Here is a 23,776-nt window from a genome sequence, read left to right as displayed (position 1 = left end):
AAAATCCACAATCACCTGGATGTCTCTTTTTCTGCTTTGATCTGGGCACATGTACTTGCTGGCCTCTCCCTTGTTAAAACTTCATTTGGACTCCATATGGAGTGCTGGCACAGACGCTTACCCTAAAGCCTCGCTGCCTCTGTCAGGCGTGAACGCACTCCACTTTAATGTGCACTTTCACTCTCTGCTTCTTTCACATGAATGGGGGCAGCTCAGTGTTTACACTGACGCTTGTGAAGCTTGCAAAAACTGACAGAACCAGCCACGACGCCTGACTAAAGCCCCCTTTCATCAGCACCAAACTCCCAACAATGGTCTTACTAAGCCAGGGTGGGATTAAGCACCCAAAGACCCCCACATCCTGTACAGAAGGCTCAGAGACAGGCGCTAAAACATGAAAGAAAGGGACAGGGATAACTGATAGGGGCAGAGTGAGGCCAGCGCAGGGGAGAATGAAGGCTTTCAATATGGATAATATATGGGCTGGTGCACCGAGTTCTTCATGTCAGCAAAACTCTGTGTTTGCAAGAGATCTCGGGAGGGCAAATGAGAAAACAGCACGGGATTTTAAAGAGGTTGGGAGGAGGGAAAAAAAAGGATTTCCTATTTTCTAATTTGGAAGAGAGGAGAAATGGCATTGTGGTAGGGAAAGAGCACAGGGCTCTAGCAGGACAGGGGGCTGATTCTGGCTTGCTCTGCCAGTAGGCAGGCAAATGCTTTTTTCAGATAACTGAAGGTGGTACAATGGAGTCATCCCCTGTGGCACAAACAAACACTCTGCTCTGGCACAGAGTAAAGCACACAGGAACCCCATGCCGAGTTCCTTCCTCCAAGATGCACAACTTCTTCTGCAAACTCCTGACATCATGATACAGTGTGTTTTCCTGCTACAGAACATTGGCTGCCCTTGGCAGCAGTTGGGCAGTGTTCAGCTTAGAGATGTCATAAGGACATGGACTAAGTTATGGAGAACTTGGCTGAAAGGTTGCCATTTTCAGTGTCAGCCCCACATTTTTTAATAACATGTTGCTTCAGCCTCCTTAATGGATGGTTTCTGCCATGTTTCAAAAATCTGCCAAATTCATTTGATCAGAGATTGCCAGACAAATACAAAGGGTGTGAATACAATAAACAACAATGCCTCCTTCATACCATCCTCAGCTATCTTGAAAACTATTGCTTGTCTTCCAATCGTTTGGTTGATCACAGGAATCATAAGATACACAACCTTTTTTGGGAGGGAGGAACCCTAGCAGTAGTTCGTTCCACCACCCAGGTGAATTTCCCACATGCCTGGGCAAAGCTGTCTAGAAAAACCCAGTCTTTGGGGTTGTTTCTTCATTCTGTAACTGGACGCCATTTCCATTTCAGGATTGGGCCTCCAAGAATGATGGACCTTACTGAGCAGTTCTAGAAATGTCTTCTCAAAATCACAGCACTTCCTGTGATTTGGACTGACTCCTCTGTTTGTGAGGGCATCACCTGGCAGACTTGAGATCTGGGATTCATTCTTTTCTTTTATATGTCAGCCAGGCTGAGGTAAAGCAATGGGAATACGGAGTGGCTAGGAACGAAACTATGGGAGTGTTTACGAGAGACAATGTGTATTAGGCTGTGAGGCCTGATTGTTTTTGTGTGGTCTCCATAAGACTGGTGTTGGTACATGTGTGAGGAGAAGGAGCAGCTAAGGGGAGATCCCATGTTATCTGAGGCCCGAAATGGTTTGACATGAGAAGCCCACAACTGTTGGCATTACAATGGCTGCCAATTCCTCGAAAGAGGCTTGTTCCTGACTCAAACCCCTGTCGAACATCAGGTCAGAGAAACCAGCACTTCTGAAATGGCTTCATTTTGAGGCACTGGTGAGGTGTACAAGAGATTACTGGATACCCACAGAAAATGAGATGCTGATTTGTCCTCCCATACAGTTCACTGTATGGCATTAGCCACTCTTCAGGCAAAATTGACAGGGTGTTCCTTATTTGCTTCTGATGTCTCTGTGGCAAACTTTGGGTTTTGAGTGTAGGCTAACAAAGATGCAGAGGAGCAAGGGGGTGTCAGACAGAATAACTTTCCTTGGTCCCTTCTGACAAAACTTCCCCTTCTCCAGTTGTTTCTTGAGTTCTCAAGGAGCTTCCAAAGTTTCCAAGAAGGCCATACAAAGCCTTTTAGACATGCCCAGGGCTTCAAGAACAGTCCTAGGCCTAACACAGTCTTGTGCAGACCCCAGAATGTGGTCAAGCATTGTTCTCTTCAGAGACAGACACAGTGGTGAAAAGGAGCTGTGTGGTGTTCTTTGGCTGATCCAGATCTCGGATTTGATTTTGTTTTCTTTTTTTGGGGAGAAGAAAAAAGGTGTGGGCAACAAAGTTCTCCCTGGTGACCTGCCGATGCAAGGTCGGCCTCCCAAGTTCCTCACTTCTTGTGGTGCATGTCTTCCATCCCGACTCGGCCCCAGACGCCTACCACAAAGGTTTCGATCTCACACTCATTTTCCCCACGGGCAATGCGGAAGTAGCCGTTCTCTCCCCAGTCCTTGCCCCACGAGTTGGCAGCAATCTGAAGCCAGAGACACAAAATTGCCCAGAAGATAACATGAGCCATTAATGGTTTCTGACAAAACAGCTTTTCACATTTATACTGCGCCGTAGCATTCATACATAGCAATCTTGTTGCCATCCTTACAGCAAGCATGCAAGGCAGGTATTGTCAGTATTATCCCCATTATCTTGCAAAGAGAAAAAGAGAAGCTCACGTAAGGCTGTCAAGTGAGTTCATGGCAGAGGCGAGTTTTAAACTGGGGATTCCTGCTTTGTAACACTATCTCATAGTGGCTTTGCTACACCAAGTCTCACATTAAAACGAGGATGGGGAACATTTTCATCTCAACAGGCCAGATCCTGAGCCCAGTGGGTCAGTGACAGGTGGAGGGGGCACCCACCTCAGGGAACCCTTTTTCCTTTGCAGCATGGCTTGATGCCACTCGCTACCAGCTGGTTGGTGGTGACTTCAAGCCCCGCTGGGACCGGCTACATTCCAGAGTTTCCAATCAGCTGACTGGCACTGTATTCAAGCCTCATTTACAGCAGCGCTTACTTGTAGACAGCGGGGCAGGAGAGATCCAGAGAAATAGATGTCTAGGATAACGAATAATTATTAAAAGGTCCCATAGTGTGCTTTGAAGGTATATGTTGCAGCCACTTGCTCAAGTTAAAACAAATTTGGGTCTGGGTCAGTGTCTCGATCGTCACCCCCACACTGAGTTGCTCCCTGATTTGTTTTTGGGGAGATCAGATGATGATGTGTCGAGGGAGTTTTATCACACACTTCCATTTCACCATATTTTTCCTTATTGCAAGTCTGATTTCTTAGGGAAGCAGGTTTATTTCGCAAGAGTTCCAAATCAGCTTTGAGTGCACAGGCTGAATTTGCCAGGATTTGACTGAATTCCACCTGAAAACAGTGACAGCCTGGAAATGTCCTGACTGGGCACCCATCTATGCTACCTTGAGCTCTATGATGGAAGACCTTAAATGAAATACATCAAATGAACAATACCTAAATTTGTGGCAATTCCTGGTTAAGAAACGGCAGCACTCACCCAGTATTTCTGATTTGACCCATCAGGCAGCTGTTCCTCTCCCCACCTGTGACACAGAATGAAAGAGACAGCTTTGTTGAGTGGTCCTCCTTAACATGTGCTATGCAAAAGATTTCAGCCACACATTTGCACACCACCCAGGCATCTTCTGATGAAGGACAATTAACAAATATTAGGGAAACTGCTTGCAAAAAAAAGTGTATACTTGGAGTAATCGGACCAAAACGCTGATGAATTTTCATGCAGATCTTAATACAGTAATAATAATATTACGTGGAAACGTGGCAAACATTTTTAAGACTGGAAAGATAAGAAACCAAAATGAAATTTGACTGATTCTTCGGTCCATACTTACAAATGAAACTGTGAGTGATAAATATTTTGCCACACTTTAACTAAAATATGATAAGGCCAAAAGGACCTGGAAAAAAACATATGCTTCAGAGGCAACATCCAGTGTTTGGGCCACTAGGCAGCCCTGTTTAGGGAAGTTTTTAATGTTTGGTGTTTTATCATGTTTTTAATATTCTGTTGGGAGCTGCCCAGAGTGGCTGGGGAAACCCAGCCAAATGGGTGGGGTATAAATAATAAATTATTATTATTATTATTATTATTATTATTATTATTATTATTATTATTATTATTCTCATCCCTTCTTTAACATGTCAGGATGCTGTTTTATGACAGACCTGCACAGTGGAATGCATTTCACAAAAAATGAAGCATTGTTGTTGCTTTGATTACTAGGTTTTATCCAACCCCATTACATTCATCCTTCCGATTTGAGAAGATCATAACAAGAGACCCTCTGGACTCCAGCATCCTGTTTTCCACGATGGGGCAACCAGATGCCTCTAGGAATCCCACAAGTAGCACATGGAGGGGAAAGCCTTCCTTGGAAGCTGTCCTATACCAAGTCAAACCATGGCCCATCTGGCTTAGTGTTCTCTGCACTGACTGGCAGCAGCTCTCCAAGGTTTCAGGTAGGGAGCATTCCTCGTCCTACCTGGAGATGCTTCTAGGGATTGAACTTGGGACCTTCTGCATGCAAAGCAGATGCTCTACCATTCGTTACTGCCCAGAATCTGGAGGTTACAGATAAATATAATGTCTAGTAGCTGCTGGTACATGAATCTGTCTAGTCCCCTAATAAAGCCATCAAAGTTAGTGGCAGTACTTCATACTGCCTGTCCGGGAGAGATGCCCAAAGTTCTTGGTCAGGTGTTAGCAAAGCAGGCTTGGTGTCCGACTGGAAGGGGTTTCCCATTTCATTCCTTACTGATTAGCTCAGAATCTGGTCTGTCATTTCCTTCTGCAAACAGCTTGAGAAGATAAGCCCAAGTGGAAAAGACAGCGTGATCTAGCTGGCTGGGAGCCCTCCTCTTGTTTCTCCTTAGCTTGCCCCCATAGTTCAGTGTTTTCCTTTGCCCTAAGCAGAGGCCTTTGCCCATCTCTGAGTGTTTTGATCTCAGTGTTGGAATGGGTAACTGTGGCAACATTCTGTGTACTTGCAGTCTGTGACTCAAGTTAAAAAGACTCAAAGCATCGCCTGGTGCCAATGTTTTGTTTAGGTTTCTGCTGTATTCCCAGCTTGTTCCAATCCAGTGAGAATTCCTCGTCCCTCACACAGTATTATAAGTAGCATTATTATTATTAGCATTTCATCCACAGCAGCTTAGAAGTGAGAAGACAATCTATTCCCTTCCCTTCAGGGCTCTCAGTCTAAGGCACAGCCCTCAGCACCCTTCACAAACTACAGTTCCCAGAATCCCTTGGAGGGTGCAAAGCCATGACTGTTTAAAGTGATATAAAACTGCTTAAAATGTATACTTCAGATGATGCATTAGTTGTTTTAGCCATAACAGACTAAAAACACGCACAGCAGTTTCCCCATTTCATCTGTGAAACGTTGGAGAGTCTTTTGCATGCTGTGGAATAAGTCTCTGAAGCCGTTTCAGTCCTGGTGAAAGAGATCTCAGAGGGGAATCTGCTCCAGCTGTGCTCAGCTCACCCAAAGAATGACTCTTTCACCCGGCTGGTGGCTGTTTGACGTCAGAGAGAAAAGTTCTCACTTTCCCCCCAAAGAGTGGCCTTATCTGGCAGTGACTTGTTCTCAAGAGCCTCTACTCTCCCCCTGCGGGGCCTCTCTTGTTAGTTTTCCTTCCTCATTCCTTGAGCAGCAGTGAGCTGGCATGGATCAAACTCCGCTGTCCAGTCAGTGCCCACCAAATGAGGGAAAGTGGAGAGGAAGCCACGAGGCACTGCAGAGAGGAAACATGTTGAACTCCCTATGATGCCCACTATCAAACACACACACAGAGAGAGAGACAGACAGAGGCAGGCAGAGTAAGCTCCAAAGAGTCACAAGGCCAGGCAGTCATCAGGGGTCCAAGAAGAGCCACAAAGAGGAAGGAGTAATATGAGGAAATTCTGCCCCCTCTTCTAGGTTAAAACAGTCTGTGGAGGATGTCCTCTGCAACTCTCCCCCCCCCCCCAAGCCAACCCTGGGAAAAGAGAAGAGGCCTTCAGGAGCACCTTTAAAAAACAAAAACAAACATTTTTCTTTACCCAAAGGACTCCTTTATTCCTTTTTCCTGCAACTGGTGCCTTCTCCCAAATTCTGGGGCCAGGGCCAAGCTCACACACCTCTCCACCAAAACATCCACAGGCCACGTTCATGCCATACATTTATAGCACCATGATAGCATTTTAACCAGTCATGCCTCCACCCCAAAGGATTCTGGGAGCTGCAGTTTGTTATGGGTGCTGAGGTTGTTAAAGGTAAAGGGACCCCTGACCATTAGGTCCAGTCATGGACAACTCTGGGGTTGCGGCGCTCATCTCACTTTACTGGCCAGGGGAGCTGGCGTACAGTCATGTGGCCAGCATGACTAAGCCACTTCTGGCGAACCAGAGCAGCGCACGGAAACACCGTTTACCTTCCCGCTGGAGTGGTACCTATTTATCTACTTGCACTTTGACATGCTTTTGAACTGCTAGGTTGGCAGGAGCAGGGACCGAGCAAAGGGGGCTGACCCCGTCGTGGGGATTCAAACCGCCGACCTTCTGTCCAGCAAGCCCTAGGCTCTGTGGTTTAACCACAGTTATTAGGAGGCCCCTATTGCCCCCACAAAGCTACCATTCTCAGAGTGGTTCAACAGTCAATTGCTTTCATGCCCTGCTCTGAGGCTCTCAGAAGCTGCTGTCCACTGTGGGAAACAGAATGCTCGACTGAACCAGCTATTGGCATGATCCAGTAGGACATAACATGTGAGAATACCATGCGATTGGATATTCCTGTGATCAGTAGAAAGGCAGCCCCTGAACACCTCTCCACCAACATTGCCCCCTCAAGCAATATCCCTCACCCAATGACTTTGACGGAATGGGTGCCGTGCCGTCGGTACTGTTCTGGCTTCCCAGCTGCTACAGATGTGTGCCGATAAATGCCACTTCTATACATGAAGAAGTCTTCATGCACCTCCATGATGGCTGTACAAGAAGAGAAAGGAGATGAAGTAAGCAACAGGAAAAAGACGACAGGCACAGACCCTCCACCTCTGACGTCGACTTCACCACCAACCCTATGGAGGCCTGTCTGCACTACAAACGTGTATCAGTTTTATAACTCTCTTGGCTTGCACATTCACACTTGCATATGTGCACCCCAAAGGATCCTAGTAATTGCAATCTGGCTGAGAATCCTGTTAGGGGTTCTTACACTCACAAAGCCAGAATTTCTTCAGAAGATGGAATTGTTAAGCAGGTTTGCTGTGTGAACACGCCATTTAGATTTCTACGATAGGCATACCGGCTGAATTTCCGTCAAGAAGCAGGTGTGCATTTCTGCACTATGGATGATGGAGCTGATCATGGGGGCCAGGAAGGATTGTGATTGGGCTTGCAGGGCTTGGAAGGCAGGAGGTAAAACTTGGGCTGCTGGTGGTGATACCCATTGCTAGTAGTCTGTGGGTTGTGTGCTTCCACCTTTGAAAGTCAGTGTGGCATTGTGAACAGAATGCTGTACTTGAATAGGAGGGAGCAAATTAAGATCAACTGACCCTAATGCAGGGTTATATCTAACTACGTTTTACTCAGAGCTGCTCCATTGTGATTAATAGGCCTAGCTTAGTCTTGCTCATTCACTTTTATGGATCTACTCTGAGTAGGACTAGCACTGGCTACAAACTATGTTCATCTATCATCATCATCATCCTACTACTACTACTATACTTTTGAGATTTAGACCACTGGAATTAATCTATTTTTCTTTCTTTCCACCTGTCAAACTTTTGAACAGCTTTGCGGTGCTGAACGTCCAGTGTGCTCTGCATTAGAAGACGTGGCTTTCATAATATCTAGCTTCAGACTCAGATTAACCCCTCCACCCCCACCCACCCAATGGCAAAACTGTTTGTATGTAGTGTTATATGTTTATCAGCACAACCCTTCCAAGATTGCTGGTGCTGGTGAAATTGGAGCAAACACTTTCCATGTGTTCAAAGAACATGTGAAACAATTACACAGGCTGCCCCCTTCCTTGCTGATGCACCCAAGAATGCCCCCCTCCAACTATGTATGTGAATGGAGCTTCTCCAATGCTGGGGGGGTGGGTCATGACTGGACCTCTGATCATAGAGTCTCTTCCTACATGTGATGAATACACTGGTGGCGGAGGGACACACAATTCCCTATTAATGCATGTGGGTTTTCTTCTGTCTTACATCACTGTCTCAGAAATCTCAGTCATAGAGATCTGTGAACCATTGAAAGCCAGAGTCCAACTCCTTTGAGCTTAATCATTGATAATTTCCTAACAGAGGGTCTGTCTTGATTGTGCCTATCCTAAAGATCACAAACCGACTTCTACTGGGTTTTTATCTCTGAGGGTTACAGGAGCAGTGCAGGTTGCTGTGACAGAGGCATTTTTTTTGTACAAAATATGAAAAGACAGCATTTTTGGGAGCTGGCTTCCTGTTCTCATCATTGTGTCTTCCATACTGGGCACCACAGTGCTGTAAATAATCATTTATACACCAAGCTGGCCCTTTTCCTGACTAGGACATAGCACTGGAGCAAATTAAGAATGGTCATGGACCTCTAAGGTTCTAAATGCTCAGGTAGACTGCTCTTCCTCAAAGTGCTTTGTGGAAAAGCTCTGTAGCTACAAATCTCTCAGTTTTTTTCCCCTGGGGGAGACCCATAGCTCACCTTGCACTGGTCCATTTTCCATCAATTCCTTCATGATCTCTTTCTCCTGCAAGCAGACGGAAGAGTAGCAAGGCGTTTTACAAACATATTATAAACAGCTTTAAAAACCCCATAGAAAGAAGGATACTTTGTAAAATTTCCTCCCAATATTCTCCACCATTTTTGATGGCAGATCCCGCTGAACAACACCCCAGAAGGATGCATAGGCTAGGACTTGGTGGAAGATGCAAAAGGTGGTCAGGCTGCCAGCATAGTTGATGCTGAAGCTTCATCTTGCAGCAGGAAAATACTGCTTTGTGACAAAAGAAAGAAAATCTGCTACTGCAACTTTTAAGGGTGATCCCCACCACAAATAAAGTACTGGGACCCTGCCCGCCCCCACCACAAATATAGATGTGCCCACCAATAGGACAGAGGATTTAAAGTGGCTATTTGCACACAGCTCTAGCTTGAAAACCCTGCCCAGAACGATCAGCTGTGCTCAGCCCATGCTCTACAGTACTCACGTTGGAGGAGAGGCGATACGCAGGGGTGGACTGGAAGATCTCATTGGAGTCCGTCCATGGGTTGGGGCAGCGTGCTGTGGCTTGTCTCTTGCCCCGGCCTGTGGAGCGGCTATGCATCATGCAAGGGGTTGCAGGCGGGGTGCTGTCTTTTTCCTGGCTGGTGAAAGGGTAGCATTCGTCCGTCACCACTCTGGAAGACCGAATGTGGCGGGGAGGGAAAGGAGAAAAGTATGAGATTTTGTAGGTAACTGAACGGCTTATGTGGAGACTTGCTCACTCCCAAGGGTGATGTTAAGAACATGGTCTGTACCTTAAAAAAAACAAAACCCCTCTAACCCGGGATGGGGACAGCATGAACAGGGAGGTGATTATTTAACCTTTCCCTCCTATAGAAATGGAAGGAGGAAGGGATTCACCCCCCCCCCCCCGCAATCAGGAACACAGTATGGGGGGAACAGTTTAAAAACACCTTCCTCATGTGTCATGGTCCTGATCTTCCACCCCTTGCTTCCCCCCCCCCACAAAGCTGCAATTATTTATAGATTTTTTAAAGATACAAGCAATGCCAACCCACCTGCCTCATCCCATCCCCTGCTAGTTGTGTTGATACTTTCCCCAGCCTTCTAGCCTTTCCAGTCATCAAAGGCTAATAGCCCCAGCCCTCCAGCCCTATAACAATGCCAGACCAGTATTGCCTAGCAGTTTTCAAGACACATGACAAGGAGAGTAATGGAGGCTGATCTTCTGCAAAAGACAATATGTACATAGGAAGTTGCCTTATTCAGAGTCAGGCCACAGGTCCATCTAGCTCATTAGATAGTAATATGCCAAGGAACTGTTCTACCGTTGAACTTTGTTTCTTCCCCATGACTGCTCTTGTGTGCAATTTTTTTGGGAGGGGGGATTCCAATTCCATACACGCTAGTGGTGAAACACCCCATGCAGAATCATTGTGCAGCAGATGAAAACTCCCCAGAATCTTCTGCAATGCACTGGCCTTCCATGGTAGATATATGTAGAGGTGGAAAGTCTGAACATCACAGTTCTCTAATTCAACAGCCTGCTGTAAAATGACAATGCCTGAACATTTGAGTTTAAGTCAAATTCAGCATATGATCCCTTTGTTCATTCTGCCTTCATGGACTCACGGTTGAGGCAAAACTGGGGGCCTGGCAGAATCTGGGAGATCCAAAAGGGTTCTGGAAAGCCTCCAGTGCTACACTAGGCCATGCCACATTCGCACAGAGACCTTTTCTGTCCAGTGCAGGTTGGCAACTTCATCAACTTGCATTGCTACACCAGTTCCATTTCTGAATGTGACAAAGTGGACTTTTTTGCACAAACTCACCCTCTCCTGCGCAGGAACCACCAGGCCCCATCAATTCGGCCCCCACTACAGCCTTGCTGGTTGCGAGTGTTGCAGGAGAGGAGGTTCTGGGGCGATAAGGCGGGAGTCATGTGTCCCATGGAGTGGATGGAGATCCTGTCCGAGGCCACCGCTGGTGAGAAGACACATGTGGTTAGAAGTCTGGAGAGCTAGTAATGAGGATGAAGCCAGTTTCTTGAATCACAGGAGCATTAGCATTGTGCTACAGTAGCATGCAGTTGATGCAGCTCTCCTGTTTGGATTTTCAAAGCATAAGGAATCTCCAGATTTAGGGAGGAGAAAGTGAGGGGCAGGAGTAGTAGGAAGAGAATGCCGGATGGATGAGGGGGAGGCACCAGAGGTTCACAATCTGCATTAAGATGAGGTATGGCTGGCCCCTCTATGTGTGAGAAACAGCTTGTACAGGGAAGTCTAGGGCGTTGCTTGAAAGAAGTGTGCCTCCCTATGAGTGATGCCCTCTCAAGAACTACTGTTCCCAGAGTCCCTTAGCACATGTACAATGGGAGGAAGAGGCAACAGAGTGTCACAGCAGGAGGGTGGGACAAGCACTGCGATAATAATCAGGGACACGGACATGCCAGGGATGTTGGAAAGGAGCCAGTACTGTGATTAAGATTTACAGGCCTCTGAAGATGTGTGAGTCAATGGATGAGGCCCATTCCCAGAGCACCTAGAAGAACTGGCAGTAGATTGCCAGGTACAGAAAACATCTGTATGGGGGCAGGTTAGCCTAGCCTATCCCACCCCGAAGTAGAGCATCAGGAAGGTAGCAGAAGACACGTCCTCTCCCTGCTCCATCATTGTTTTGGCACATTCTTTCCACCTGTGAGGTGAGGTACCTGCAGTAGAAAAGGCCCAGGATCCAGCACAGTTGCCCTGGTCCAGCGGCTCATGGATCATTCCTGCCCACTTCTCAGCAGCGTTGAAATGGGAAGGCAGCACCTCATTGGCATCCATATTCATCTACAGAAAGAGGGGAAAGAAGGAGAAGGAAGTCACTAGAGAGCAGGGAAATGTACCCAGGATTCACAGTGGAAACAGCAACAGGAATCAGGCCAGGGATATTCATATCTTGCAACAGGCTCACCTCGGTTGCTGCTTCAAGATACTCACTGAGGCAAAATTGTTGGTTCTTCTGCTCCAATTTAGTGCTAAAGAGCAGGTTTTCCAGGGGAAAGTAGCAGGGCAAAGGCAAAGCCGCCCAGACCCGTGCCTAGACAGCATGGGGCAAGCAGAAAAGCTCTTGAACCCCATGCTTTCTAGGACAGGCAGACTAAGCGAACAAGCCCTGAGAGTCAAGAAACCAGAATACAAGCTGTGTAAAACTTCCTGCCCTTTCCTGCTACTTCCTCTCCCAGTTTACATAACCTTGAGAGTTCCCACGTTGCTCAGTCTCAAAGCAACAAGAGCAAGAGCAAAAATTGCTCAGGATTGGGATCATGTCCTGTTCTGTTGATGGACAGCTTGTGCTGGTAGCCCAACATACAAGGACTTGTCGCTTCCCTTGCTGGAAAAAGTGGGGCCTTCAGTCCAGCCTGGCCTCTTCCCTTTCCCTGTTCTAAAAAGAGAGCAGAGATCCGGGGGCCACCCTGGCTTGATTCCTCTGACATTTCAGCCGGCTTCCTTTGGTCTGGTGTTTGCTTTAGGGGAGCAGATTACGTCAGGGATAATGCACTGCTGAATCAGCAGCCTCTGCTGATGTCCTGAGGGGCTGCAGTGGCCTTCCCAGGAGTGGGAAAGAACAACACAGCCAGAAAAAGAAAGGACATGTGTCCCCTCCCCCTGAAACCACCCTCATCCCGAGGACTGAAATTGCTGAAGCAGCTGAGTTTGTTTGCAAACATCTCCAGGGCCCCTGAAGTCTCAGGATTGTTTTGTAGATTGTATGATTGATGGTGAATTTGTAATGTTCTATTATGTTCTATTGTGTCAGTGTTATTTGTTGTTTGTAAACTGGTTTGGGATTCGTTTGAATGAAAAGCGACATAGAAATACAATAAATCAAATCAAACCCTTCTCTTAACAAAGTCACATATCTTCCCTCTTTTCCCCACAAAAAAGTGTAAGTGACCTCCCTCTTATATTGTTGTAGATTGTAAGCAGGGCCTTTTTCCAGCTGGAACTCACCAGAACTCAGTTCTGGCACCTCTCAGGTGGGCACCATTGACCTTATAAGTGAACAAGGGAGGCGTTCATGGTGAGTTCCGGCACCTCTTGCCCTAGGAAAATAGCACTGATTGTAAGCCTTCCTGATTTAGAGCTCAGCGTTCCAGGCCATCCTCATTACTGCCACTGTAAGGACTGGATGCCTGACTAGATGGGCTTTTGGCCTGATCCAGTAGACACTCCGTGTTTTCTACCCCCCTTTTTTTTAATTACTGTCAACAGGTAACAAAAACAGGCTTGAAACTGACCTCTCAGAAGTCAGAGGGGTAACTGGGTGTGAGTTTCAGAGCTCTAAGAGCTACGTGCCTGAAATCAGTCCCTTGTCCCTTCTGACACAACTGGGGAAATTATGGACATGTTCTTTTGTATTTAATTTTACACTGTCCTGTGCTCAGAAGTGCAGAGGAAGAAAACTCCCAGGCTTTGGACTGAAGAAGCGCAGAACGAGCCTTTCTGGATCATCCACCAAGCGAGACTTACATGGAGTTCATTCATGTTCATGACAGCAGTGGGGGGTTTGATGGTGCCAAGGCGATACTGGATGCCCTCCTCTAGCGTCATGCCCCAGAACTGGCTGTAGTTGGAGGCTCTCCAGCTAAAGAAAGATGGAAGAGACTCCATTGAGAAGATGAACCTTTGCTCAGGGAGACCCTGAGAGATCCATTAGAGGGGGTGCCAGCATTCGGAACTAAGCAGCTACCTTGGTAAGAAAACACCACCAGTTCATAGTTCTTGGATATATGACAAGCCAGCTTCCTTTTCTCTTGGCATTCTTCCTTGACTCAGAACTGGCATGCAATTTAAAGGGAGACTCTGCCTGCTCAGTCTGCCCAGGAAGGGTGAGAACCCCCCAATTCGCAAAGAAACTAATTGATTGCTGTGATGTTTTGAAGAACTGGAATGTAATATAAAGCAATAATAATCAGTTCTAATTCTGTACATGGCGTCCCTGTGCCAACAGAACTGGAGTCAAACAGGACCACTGAGAAACAAAATGGAGGCATTGGTATGCTCAGCTGAATACTGAGGTATGCAGCTTTCGAATCACTACTGTGTCATTACATAATGGGCATATAAGCACCACTTTATGTCAGATATACGGTATACTGACCACCACATGTATCTTATAAGTTTCCAGCTTCTACCCAGAACAGACCACAAAAACCACTGTCTGCCATCAAGCTCTGTGATACAACCACATCTGTTTTAACCCATTGGATAGAGACTCACAACTGGAATTCCTTATTAGACTACAAACACTTAGAGATTTTACTGCAATCAAGCTGTATATAAATGTTGCTAAATAAATCAATACAGTACACACACACACCACACAAAGTGAAAATGCAGATCAGCAAAGCCAGACAGGTATCCAGAAAGGACTTATTATACCACAGGCCTAGATAACACAGCTTGTTGTTACTTGTAGTTCCCAGCTAAATCCACTCCAAGGAGCTACAGCCCATCCTGGACAAGGGTACCTCCCTCTCACTGGCCTTGGGTGGTAGGTCTTACTTAGAGGCACATCCTCAAGCTAGCCCAGCTCCTCACCAAGAATAATAGGCCACAGACATAAACACAGGGATCAGATCTTGCAACAGACACAGGTTCCAATCCTGTCTCTACAGCTCCTCAGGCAATACTACTACAGATCCTAATAATGGCAGCCAGAATGTCAAGGGAGCACTGACCAGCTCATCTTACACAATGACAGTCTCTTGTTTGCCAGTGATGCCTTTCTGCATCCTACATAAGACCAACAGAACGACCTCTGTGCAGAAAGCATAAACGGACATAAACTTGACACTTGAAATAGCATTTTTTTTAAAAAAACAACACCCCAACAACTGTGGGGGAGCATTTCACTGTACTTGCCATGAATCTTGTTCTTGAACAAAGGAACTTCAAAAGAAAACTGAAGCATGAAACCAATGAATCACAATTTTTCTAGAGGTACCATTTTTCAAGAGGTTCAAGTCTACTAGCTGCCTTAAATCAGGATCTGCCTTAAATCAGGATTGTGTTGACTCTTCAGGTGAGCTTGGGGGACAATATCCACGAGGGTCCTAGCTTGGGTTCCACAGACCCCTGGGCCACTCGCCTCAGGTGCAGTATCAGGAACTTGTTCCAGGTCCTCAGCTAGTGCTACAACATCTCCAGATCCAGCCAACCTATCCTTTTATAACAACGAGGTCAATGCTGGAGCAATGGCAGCTTTTTCTTTAGGCTTATTCCTTCCTGCCCACAGCTTTGACAAGAAGCCGCAAAATGGTGGATATGTGGCTCCACTCCTCACCATTGCTACATTCCCCTTGGAATGGAGACCACCAACTTTTGTTGGACCCCTCCTCCCTAGCAGCCTGTTTGATTCGTCAAATTGAGGTTCTTCTTCTTACCCATAATTCCCTCTGTTGATGGCATCTATCATATCCCCATTGATGAGGCAAGCGTGGTTTTCACAGGACCATCGCCCATTTCCTTCACAAGTGCTGAGAAGAGAAGACATGGGAAACGTTAGATATACGAAGCTATGGAAGGGTGGTAAGCTAGTAGCCAAAGGGAGATACTTCCAGAAGTCTAGATCCAGCAGTGGCCTGCGAGGTGGTGTGGAGCCACCCTCCTGACACCAGCTTTGCTGACACTGACCTGAATGCAGTGAGCTTGGGCAGAATGATGATGCCATAGGGGCTGTGCAGGCCCACTGGCAGAGCCAATCCAACACACTCCCTCTGGTGTGCCCAGGCAACTTCAACCTCGCCGCCAACCTGCTTTACACCAGAGGTTGCCAGTGCATTGCGTGAAGGTGCATAGCACCCACCAAGGTCTTCCCTGGCAGACCACCTTGCAGCTTAAACTGAGCAACTCAGCAATGAGCAGTACAGAATTCTTCAAGTTTGTTACAAAGGACTCTGCACCTTGTGGAACCAGGTGCAGATCACCTGAGGATCAAATTTATAACTGTACAAAGGAGATAGGTGATGAGCCAGGGCAGACCACAGCACAGATATAACCAAGGCAGTTCTGACTTCCATAGGAACCTAGGAAGCTGCCTTAAACTAAGTCAGAACATCTAGCTCAGTGTTGCCTACACTGATTGGCAGTGACTCTCCAGGGTTTAAGATAAAGGATATTCTTAGCCCTGCCTGGAGACACCAGGGATTGAATCTGGGACACTTTGCAGGCAAAGTAGATGCTCCACCATTTAACTACAGCCTTGCCTTCTGCCTTCCCCACAAGAATTTCCCCCCATCATCTTGGCCCTCTTTGCTCCTGCCTTTGAAGGTGCTCCAGTGTGTCTACATCCAAATTCAAAGTGCAGAATCTACAAAAAGACACAGAGCTCCAAGTGAGATCTGACTAGTGCTAAGAGCTTTATTTACTTATTGGAACAGGCTCCTTTATTAAAGAAAGCTTGAGATTCTGAGGATGCTGGAAGTAGAAGGGCTGTAGCTCGGTGGCAGGACATCTGCTTTGCATACAGAATGTCCCAGGTTAAATTCCCAGGATCTGCAGGTGGAGCTGGGGGAGACCACTCTGAAATCCTGGAAAGCCACTGTTAGACAGTTGAGTTGGCTGGACACAATGGTCTGACTTGATATAAGGCACCAAAAACCTCTATGAGTGTGTGTGTGTGTGCGCGCACGTGCACACACACACGCTCTTAGACCACGCTCCCCCTGCACATGGTCTATGGCCAGGCCTTCTGCAAGCACATTGCTAGCACAAGGTGCCCTTAATCCTTTTCACGAAGCCTTCAGGAAACACGGTGGCCTTGCTGACGAGGAGCCAATTCCAACATTAGCTATGCTTCATAGAACGCTTGGCATTTTCTCTCGGCCAAAAGGCACTTTAAAAAAGCAACAACAATCCTTTCCCCCACCCCCTTCCCCATCCTGAAGGCAGAAAAGGTTTTGTCCTTTTACGGACCTGCCTGGCAGCAACACTCTCCCCTTAGAGTCTGCATCCTGCTGAGCAGTTAACTGGAGCTCAGTCGGGACTCTCTGTTTAACCCTCATCTTCCCTTTGCCTTTCGGACCACAAGGAAAGCTTTGTTGCTGGATCTGGTCAAAGGCGCATCGAGTCCAGCACCATGTTCTCAATGCCATGGTGAACATAAGAACAAAAGGAAAAAAGAGTCTGCTAGATCAGGCCAGTGGTCCATCTAGTTCAGGATCCTATTCTTGGAGCGGCCAACAAGATGCCCATGGGAAGCCTAGAAACAGGACCTAAGCACAACAGCACTCTCCCCACTTCTGACTCTCAGGAACTGGTATTCAGAAGCATTACTGCTTCCAACCATGGCGACAGAGGCTAATAGCCACTAATAGCTTTCTCCTCCATGAATTTGTCTAATTCTCTTTTAAAGCCATCCTAGTTAGTGGCTATCACTGTCTCCTGGGGGAGTGAGTTACATAGCTTGACCATGCTCTGTGTGCATTGTGTTTACACTAAATAATAATAATAATAATAATAATAATAATAATAATAATAATAATAATAGTTGTTGTTGTTTTATTTGCATCAGGCCCTTCTGACTGTGTTGCCCCAGCCACTCTGGGCGGCTTCCAACAAATACAAAAGCATAATCAAGCATCTTCATTCTTCCAGCTTATTTCAACGCATTTCCCTGTCACTTTCCTAACTGCAAAAGTCCATGCAAGTTTCTAAAGCAGATTTTTTTGTTTTGCGGATCTGTTAAGCACTGCAAACTGAAAGCTCTAGCATGTGCTCAGATTCCTTCTGCCAAATGCTGACGGCCTGAAGGGAAACTTTGGCAGTGAGACTTTGACTGGAAAAAAATGCTTCTGTGATCAAAGAGCCCAACTTACCAGAAGTTGCAGTTATCTCTGTAGGTTGAGCCTGTTGGGAACTTGTGTCCATTACGGATGCAGGCTGGAAAAAAGGGAACAAGGAGAAAACTGGGATGGGAAACTGAGTGCCTATGGATCCATATAGATAGCAAGAAGGCTTACATTTTGGTAGAGGGGCTCAACCGCCCAATATCAGGATTCAGTGCAGTATTCTGTACAACTGTTTACTGCTGTGGATGCTGGGAAATCAATATTTAGTTAGGCTGATTGCTTGTACTAAAAGCCCAGATGTCATGCTTATATTGCATTATATTTATTGTACACTTGTATTTGAATTTATCATACTTTATTGTATTTTTCTTTTCTATTTTTTCCATCACTTTGGGGGCATTTGGGCCAAAAAGCAGTATGTATGTATGTGTACACACACACACACAGAGAGAGAAAGACAGACACACACACACACACACACACACACACACACACACAACACCAGCCATAATCAATAGGAACCAGCAGTGGGGGAGAGACTCCTGATTGCTGGGAATCTCTCTCCAGATTTTGGAATACAACCCCCAGCAGAGTTTGGGAAGGCAAGACTCTGCTCCAGTTAGTGGGAGGGGCAGCAGAGAAATGGTTTGGGAACCAGTTGCGCAGTTTCAAACCAGCTAAAATCAGATAGAGAAGAAAGAGAGCTGAGAGCACTGCTTGGGTGTAGCTGCTGGTGTTTATGGGCGTCTATTAACCCCTGCCATGCTCTGATTGTATACTGTAAGCACATCAAATATTACAAAAGACATCATTAAGCCTTCAGGGCTTTATCATCTGAGCTAAACCCTGTAGCACATTTCTTGTAATTTCTCACTAAAATATTGTAAGGCATGCTGGGGGAACCAACACACTGATGTAGCCTGGCTTAATTACGTACCACTCCCTGGTTCTGGAGCAACAATAACTTACTGTTTAGAAGCTTCTCTTCCTCCATAAATGTACATGGAAAGTATGGGATAAATTCTACCCTTTTAACCTTTCCAGAGTACAAAAGGCTGGTTGAAGCTCGCAAAGGTTGAACTGTATAAAATCTCACTGAGTTCGCTCTCCTGCGCTGAGGGTTTGGATCGAGAGCTCAGGGTCAAAGTTTGATTAATTCAAGGCTGGAGCATGTTTCAAATGCCATTTTCCAAGTCGGGCTTGGAAAATGTGAAGGGAGGGGCAAACCCTAGCTCTTAAGAAGACAGGAAGAGCCTGCTAGTGGCCCATTGAAGTCCAGAATGTACAGAACTTTCTTAGTTGTGTAGGGAGGGGCAAGAGGCAGGTTTCAGGCATGTAATTCTGCTCCATGAACCCTGAAACTCCTGTGCAGTTATCCCTCTGCCTTCTGAGAAGTCAGTTTCAAGAAGATATGTGTTACCTGTTGGCAGTAATGTACAGAAACATAAGAATATACAAAGAGCCCTGGTGGACCGGGCCAAGGACCTCTTCTCACAGTTGCCAATCAGATGCCTACAAGGAGCCTGCAAGCAGGACCTGAGGACAGAAGCACCTTGCTGCACTTGCAGCTTCCAGAAACTGGTATTCAGAGGCATGCTGCCTCTGACAGTGGAGGTGGAACAATGTGAATGTGATAAGACATGATCTTGCGGCAGTAACAGAAGGTGGTGTTCCTGACCAGCTTGCACTTCAGGAAGCCTCCTTTGAGAAGGTTGTCTCTGCCATGAACTCAGCAGCATCCCCAATGCCCCGGAGAATGGCTAGCTCTCAGTGTAGGCAGTACTGTACTAGAGGGGTCAATGACCAGAAGGCAGGACATCTGGTTTGCAAATCATTTATTATTATAATTATGATTCACTTTAGGGAGAGCTGGGGATGTCCCTGGTCTATAACCCTGACAGCCATTGCCAGTCAATGAGGATGAGGCTGAGCTAGATGGACCAATGATCTGGCTCAGCATTAGGTTGCCTCCTACGTCTCAGGATAAGGTACCTCCCAATGTGAAAAATAGCAATAAACATGACAATTTATCTGAGTATGCCCAAAGTGCTTTTTTTCCCACCACTGGGGGTGGGAGGGTGAAATAGTCCATGCACACCAAAACCTGAGAGTGTGGAATTGGTTTCCCAGCTAGGGTTTAGCACTGCTCTTTTTAGAAATTAACTGCTTGGGGCGGGGAGAAAATTTAGCCCAAAATGAAAATTTCTATTTCCCCTTTGGATTCAGCTTTGATGGGGTTAAACGTTTTATTTCAGAGGGAAGCCAGAGCCCTGAGGGAAGCTGAAGGCATTCCCCACCACCAGCCCTTCTATGAGACTCTCAAGAGAAAGGCGCCTATTGTTTTTAAGCAAGGATAGAAGGGGAAATCACATTTTCCTTAAAGGGGGTCAAGGGGATTTTGCAGCTGCTGCGGAAGTATCCCTACTGGGACTCTGGGGACTGCGATTGTGCCAATGGCATGACACATCTAGTAGGGGCATATTTAAGGACCCAAACACTGACGTCTTCAGCATGTGGAGTGGGGGGAATGGGAGAATCCCAATAATAATAAATATCCACACATTTAATCATAAGGTTGGTCTTTCTCAGATCAATCCAAGTGCCCAGTGTAACATTACAACAACAGCATCCTAATTATTTTATCTGTAAGCCTCCTTGTGTCCCAGTCTGGGGAAAAGGTAGGGTGATGATCATGATGATGATCATGATGATGATCATGATGATTTGGCCCCAACATTGGGCACTCCAAAATGCACTGCCTCTTCTCTGGCTATCTTCTCCAATGTGGTGGTGCTGGTGGAGCCTGAGGAGAGCTGTGGACCAAAATATCTGGAGGGCATTTGGTTGATGAATGTGGCTTTCTATGCCGGCTTCCACAACAGACATTTACCATAGAATTGTTGTTATTTCTTCATCATTTTTTTTACAAGGCATCTACACGATGTCATTATCAAAGCACTGCCAGCCTATGTTTCCCCTGTGCTCTGTTTTCTGCAGCTTTTTTTTCAGACTGCAGGAAATCCAGTTTGGGGAGGAAGGATCAGAAGAGTAGCATGAACTCAGCCTGTCTCATCTACAACTACTGGGCATGGTTTGGATGCGTTTAGTGATGAACTGGGCAGGAGAGTCTATCGCCATGCCCCTAAACTTTGGCACACCTCCAATAGGCACCATTCTATCCATGTGCTTATTTCTTTAAGCAATCTTGGGTAGTGCTAGGAACCAACAGCCTGCCTGCTGCGACTTTCCTTCTGATCTGTTTCTACAATCTATAGTATTAACACAGAGGAAGAGAAAACGAAAACACACACAAATGCAACCATTCATAATTGTCCAGTACACACAGCCACTTATGCCCACAGACCCTTATCTGACCAAAAAACAAACACCTATCTCAAAACATCTAACCTTCTAAACAACTTTTCTCAACCCTGTGCCCTCCAGATGACTTGGACCATCAGCACCCCAAGCAGTGTGAACCAAGTCTGCAAAGCAGCCCACATCTGTACCCCCCTCCTCTCCCCTCAGACTCACCTCCATTGTTATATATATCTACCCACCGATCAGGCAATCCACCCGCAAGTAACCTACCTTTCTGCACAGCAAATGGAGGTTGGATGCCCAAACAGTACTCCCAGAAATCGGGGCAGCAGTCAGAGACAGTGCGGTTGCAGAAGAGGTCGCAGTAGCAGATGGTGTCCAGGTATGGCACTGTGCAGCCATCATCCCTCCCAGGGCAGCAAGCATTACGGCGTTCGCAGTAAGAACCTCCTGCGTCCCGGATCCCCCGTTCATGCAATCCCGGGGCCAGCTCCCTCCGCGTACGAGATGCCCTGAGAGCAAGGGCCTCTTCTGCCAACAGCATTATGGCCAAGAGAGTCCAGAAGGCCCCCATTCTTCTGTTTGATCTTCTGGGATCTGCAGGTCCTGGAGAACAATGAAAAGATGGAGAATCACACAGAGGAATCGATCTCCCTTTTACACTATGTGGAGCTTGGTTGGATACATACCAACTTATGCACCCCGTAAAATGATGCTCAAAGTGATTTACAATACAAAACAAAAACACAACGTAAAAAATTAAAGTGACCTGTTCAGTGCAATAACATCAAGGACAATACTTCCCTCCAGCAGAACAGAGTTTCTGGAACTCTGACCCAAATCCTCCAAAGAGCACCCCAAAGTGTAGTCACAATTGTGCCCCTGAAGGCAGACACTCACAGCAGGCACCAGCAGCCCTTCCCATTGATGGTCTCCCTTGGGTTGCTCTGCACCCTGCCTGGCCTGACAGTCAATCCCCTCCATGAAACATGCAGGAATGTGCAGGGAGCAATTTTGCAGGGGAGGGCGGGCAGTGTTCAACATTCAAATGTTTTGCCCCAATAGGATCCTCCTATTCAGCTGGCAGCTCGAGAGAAGAAATCCCACGGGTCTCACCAGCATGCTCTGGGCTTCCCTCGCTGGAAGATGGTGTTCAGCTTGACCTTCAGGTATCCAGGAGCACAGGGCTGGCTCAGCCAGAGTACAGTAATCGTGTATCTGACATCCTCTGATATATCTGTCCCAGCCATTTTCCCTGAGCCCAGGCTTTCCAAGCCAGGAATGTAACTCGGGACATTTTCCTGTTTACGCTGCCTTCAGGATGGAAAAAGAAAGCAAAAGGGTACAGCCTTGAACTCGTGAACTGAGCAGCTGAAAGCAGCCGATCAAATGAGGAGGGGAGAGCACTGGGCGTTCTTCCAGGCTGGCTTTTACTAGACCCATTACCTTCTATGTTGTTACTATTTTTTTTTTTTTTTTACATAAGTAAAAAGTGACCTTTCCCCATCTGGCATGGTGGTGTGCCTCGAGACTTTTTTTCATGAAACAAGTGTGCCTTTGCCCAAAAAAGGTTGGGAAACACTGTACTAGAGGACAGAGACACCTCATTTTTACACCATCCTCAAAACATGATGCCAGCCTGAATTACACACACCCCCACCTCCAATTTAATTCAGATTTAATGAATTTCTGGGGGTAATCTGATAAGGGTATTTTTTTCCCTCAAGATACCTGTTGCCAATGATACATTTGGAATATGAAGCTAGAACTCCAAAGTAACTGTTTCTGAACTGTGGTTGAAGTTCAAAGTTTCTCAAAAAAGAAATTGGAGGAAGGATGAGCCCCCTCACCTCTCATGTTAGAAAGACTGGGTGCTGGTGTCTGCTGTGCCCCCTAGCCCCAGAAGGGGAAGACAGCCTCTGCCCCGTTCTTATTCCTTCTCTGGCATCTCCCCTGTGTCCTCCCATCTCATGGCCACCTGGGATTAAGAAGGCACCTTCTATGATCTCAGACTTCAGCAATGCAATAAGTTTTCTACTCTCAGCAGCAGCCATCTCAAGAGGAGGGCGGCTCAAGGTCAGAAGGCAAGGAAGGAATCTGGGCCTCTCCCCCCACCCCACACCTCTGCCTTGCTCTTCCAGATGCTAGGAAGTAGTGGGGCGTCATTTTGATTAACTGTCGCCTTCTGACCTCAGTCGGCAAAGTCCACGGAAACACACAGGGCGGCTCATCAATCTGAGGAGGTGGAGCGTTCAAGAACGGCTCTCACCTCGTGCAAGGCAGGGAATCTGGGCTTGTGCCTGTTGGTGTGCGGCTTATCTCCCTTTGAACTGTGGTGTTTGTTATGTGACTGTACAACTGTGGAGGTTTTCCAGCCCAGAGCCGGCGGCATTTCAAATGGAAGAGGATTTTTTTTTTTAATTGAGGGGTTTTTGTTTGTTTTTTGTTTTGGTTTGGTTTTTGGTTTTGTTTTAGTAGTGATGGGAAAAGATCTCCAAAAGACATAACTGCAAAACAGGAGAACTTTGTGCCCACTTTACAAGAGCACAGTTTACACAGTACACATAACACAATCTGCAACAGTTCCAGTCAATTCCACATCCCTCCTAGCGGCAGGGGATGAGTGGCACCCACACCCTAGTTCCCCACCCCAAACACAAACATTAGCAGCATGTTCTAAATTTCACAGACAGTTATTAAATATAACCTTTCCTGGTGCACCTTTATTTAAACACATTGCTGATAAGGAATTCCACACAAACACTCGGGACTGGGGGCCTTC

General features: G+C 46.6%; 1 protein-coding gene across 1 annotated transcript; it reads right to left on the bottom strand.

The window, feature by feature from the left end:
* Window positions 1–1,833: 1,833 nt before the first annotated feature.
* On the bottom strand, window positions 1,834–22,866 carry TINAGL1 (tubulointerstitial nephritis antigen like 1). The gene is made up of 12 exons (XM_082232757.1): window positions 22,845–22,866; window positions 21,265–21,600; window positions 17,701–17,764; window positions 15,268–15,360; window positions 13,352–13,466; window positions 11,545–11,668; window positions 10,667–10,817; window positions 9,319–9,508; window positions 8,813–8,858; window positions 6,970–7,093; window positions 3,602–3,647; window positions 1,834–2,559 (listed from the first exon to the last, which is right to left on the bottom strand). Exons 1-12 carry the CDS (start codon window positions 22,849–22,851, stop codon window positions 2,416–2,418), a joined length of 1,440 nt encoding a protein of 479 aa, XP_082088883.1. The 5' UTR covers window positions 22,852–22,866; the 3' UTR covers window positions 1,834–2,415.
* Between the last annotated feature and the right edge of the window lie 910 nt (window positions 22,867–23,776).

This window comes from Podarcis vaucheri (assembly GCF_965113315.1).
Source record: "Podarcis vaucheri genome assembly, chromosome: 7".
NCBI lineage: Eukaryota > Metazoa > Chordata > Lepidosauria > Squamata > Lacertidae > Podarcis > Podarcis vaucheri.
The sequence above is the reverse complement of the archived record's forward strand: the minus strand, read 5'-3'. Positions and strand labels throughout refer to the sequence as shown.

What these genes read in the sequence shown, in the direction of transcription:
- TINAGL1 (XM_082232757.1), bottom strand. An exon ending in TGGTTCCTGCGCAGGAGAGG is followed by an intron (nt 9,509 to 10,666) that starts GTGAGTTTGTGC and finishes TCGGTCTTCCAG; the next exon opens with AGTGGTGACGGACGAATGCT. An exon ending in CGTATCGCCTCTCCTCCAAC is followed by an intron (nt 8,859 to 9,318) that starts GTGAGTACTGTA and finishes GTCTGCTTGCAG; the next exon opens with GAGAAAGAGATCATGAAGGA.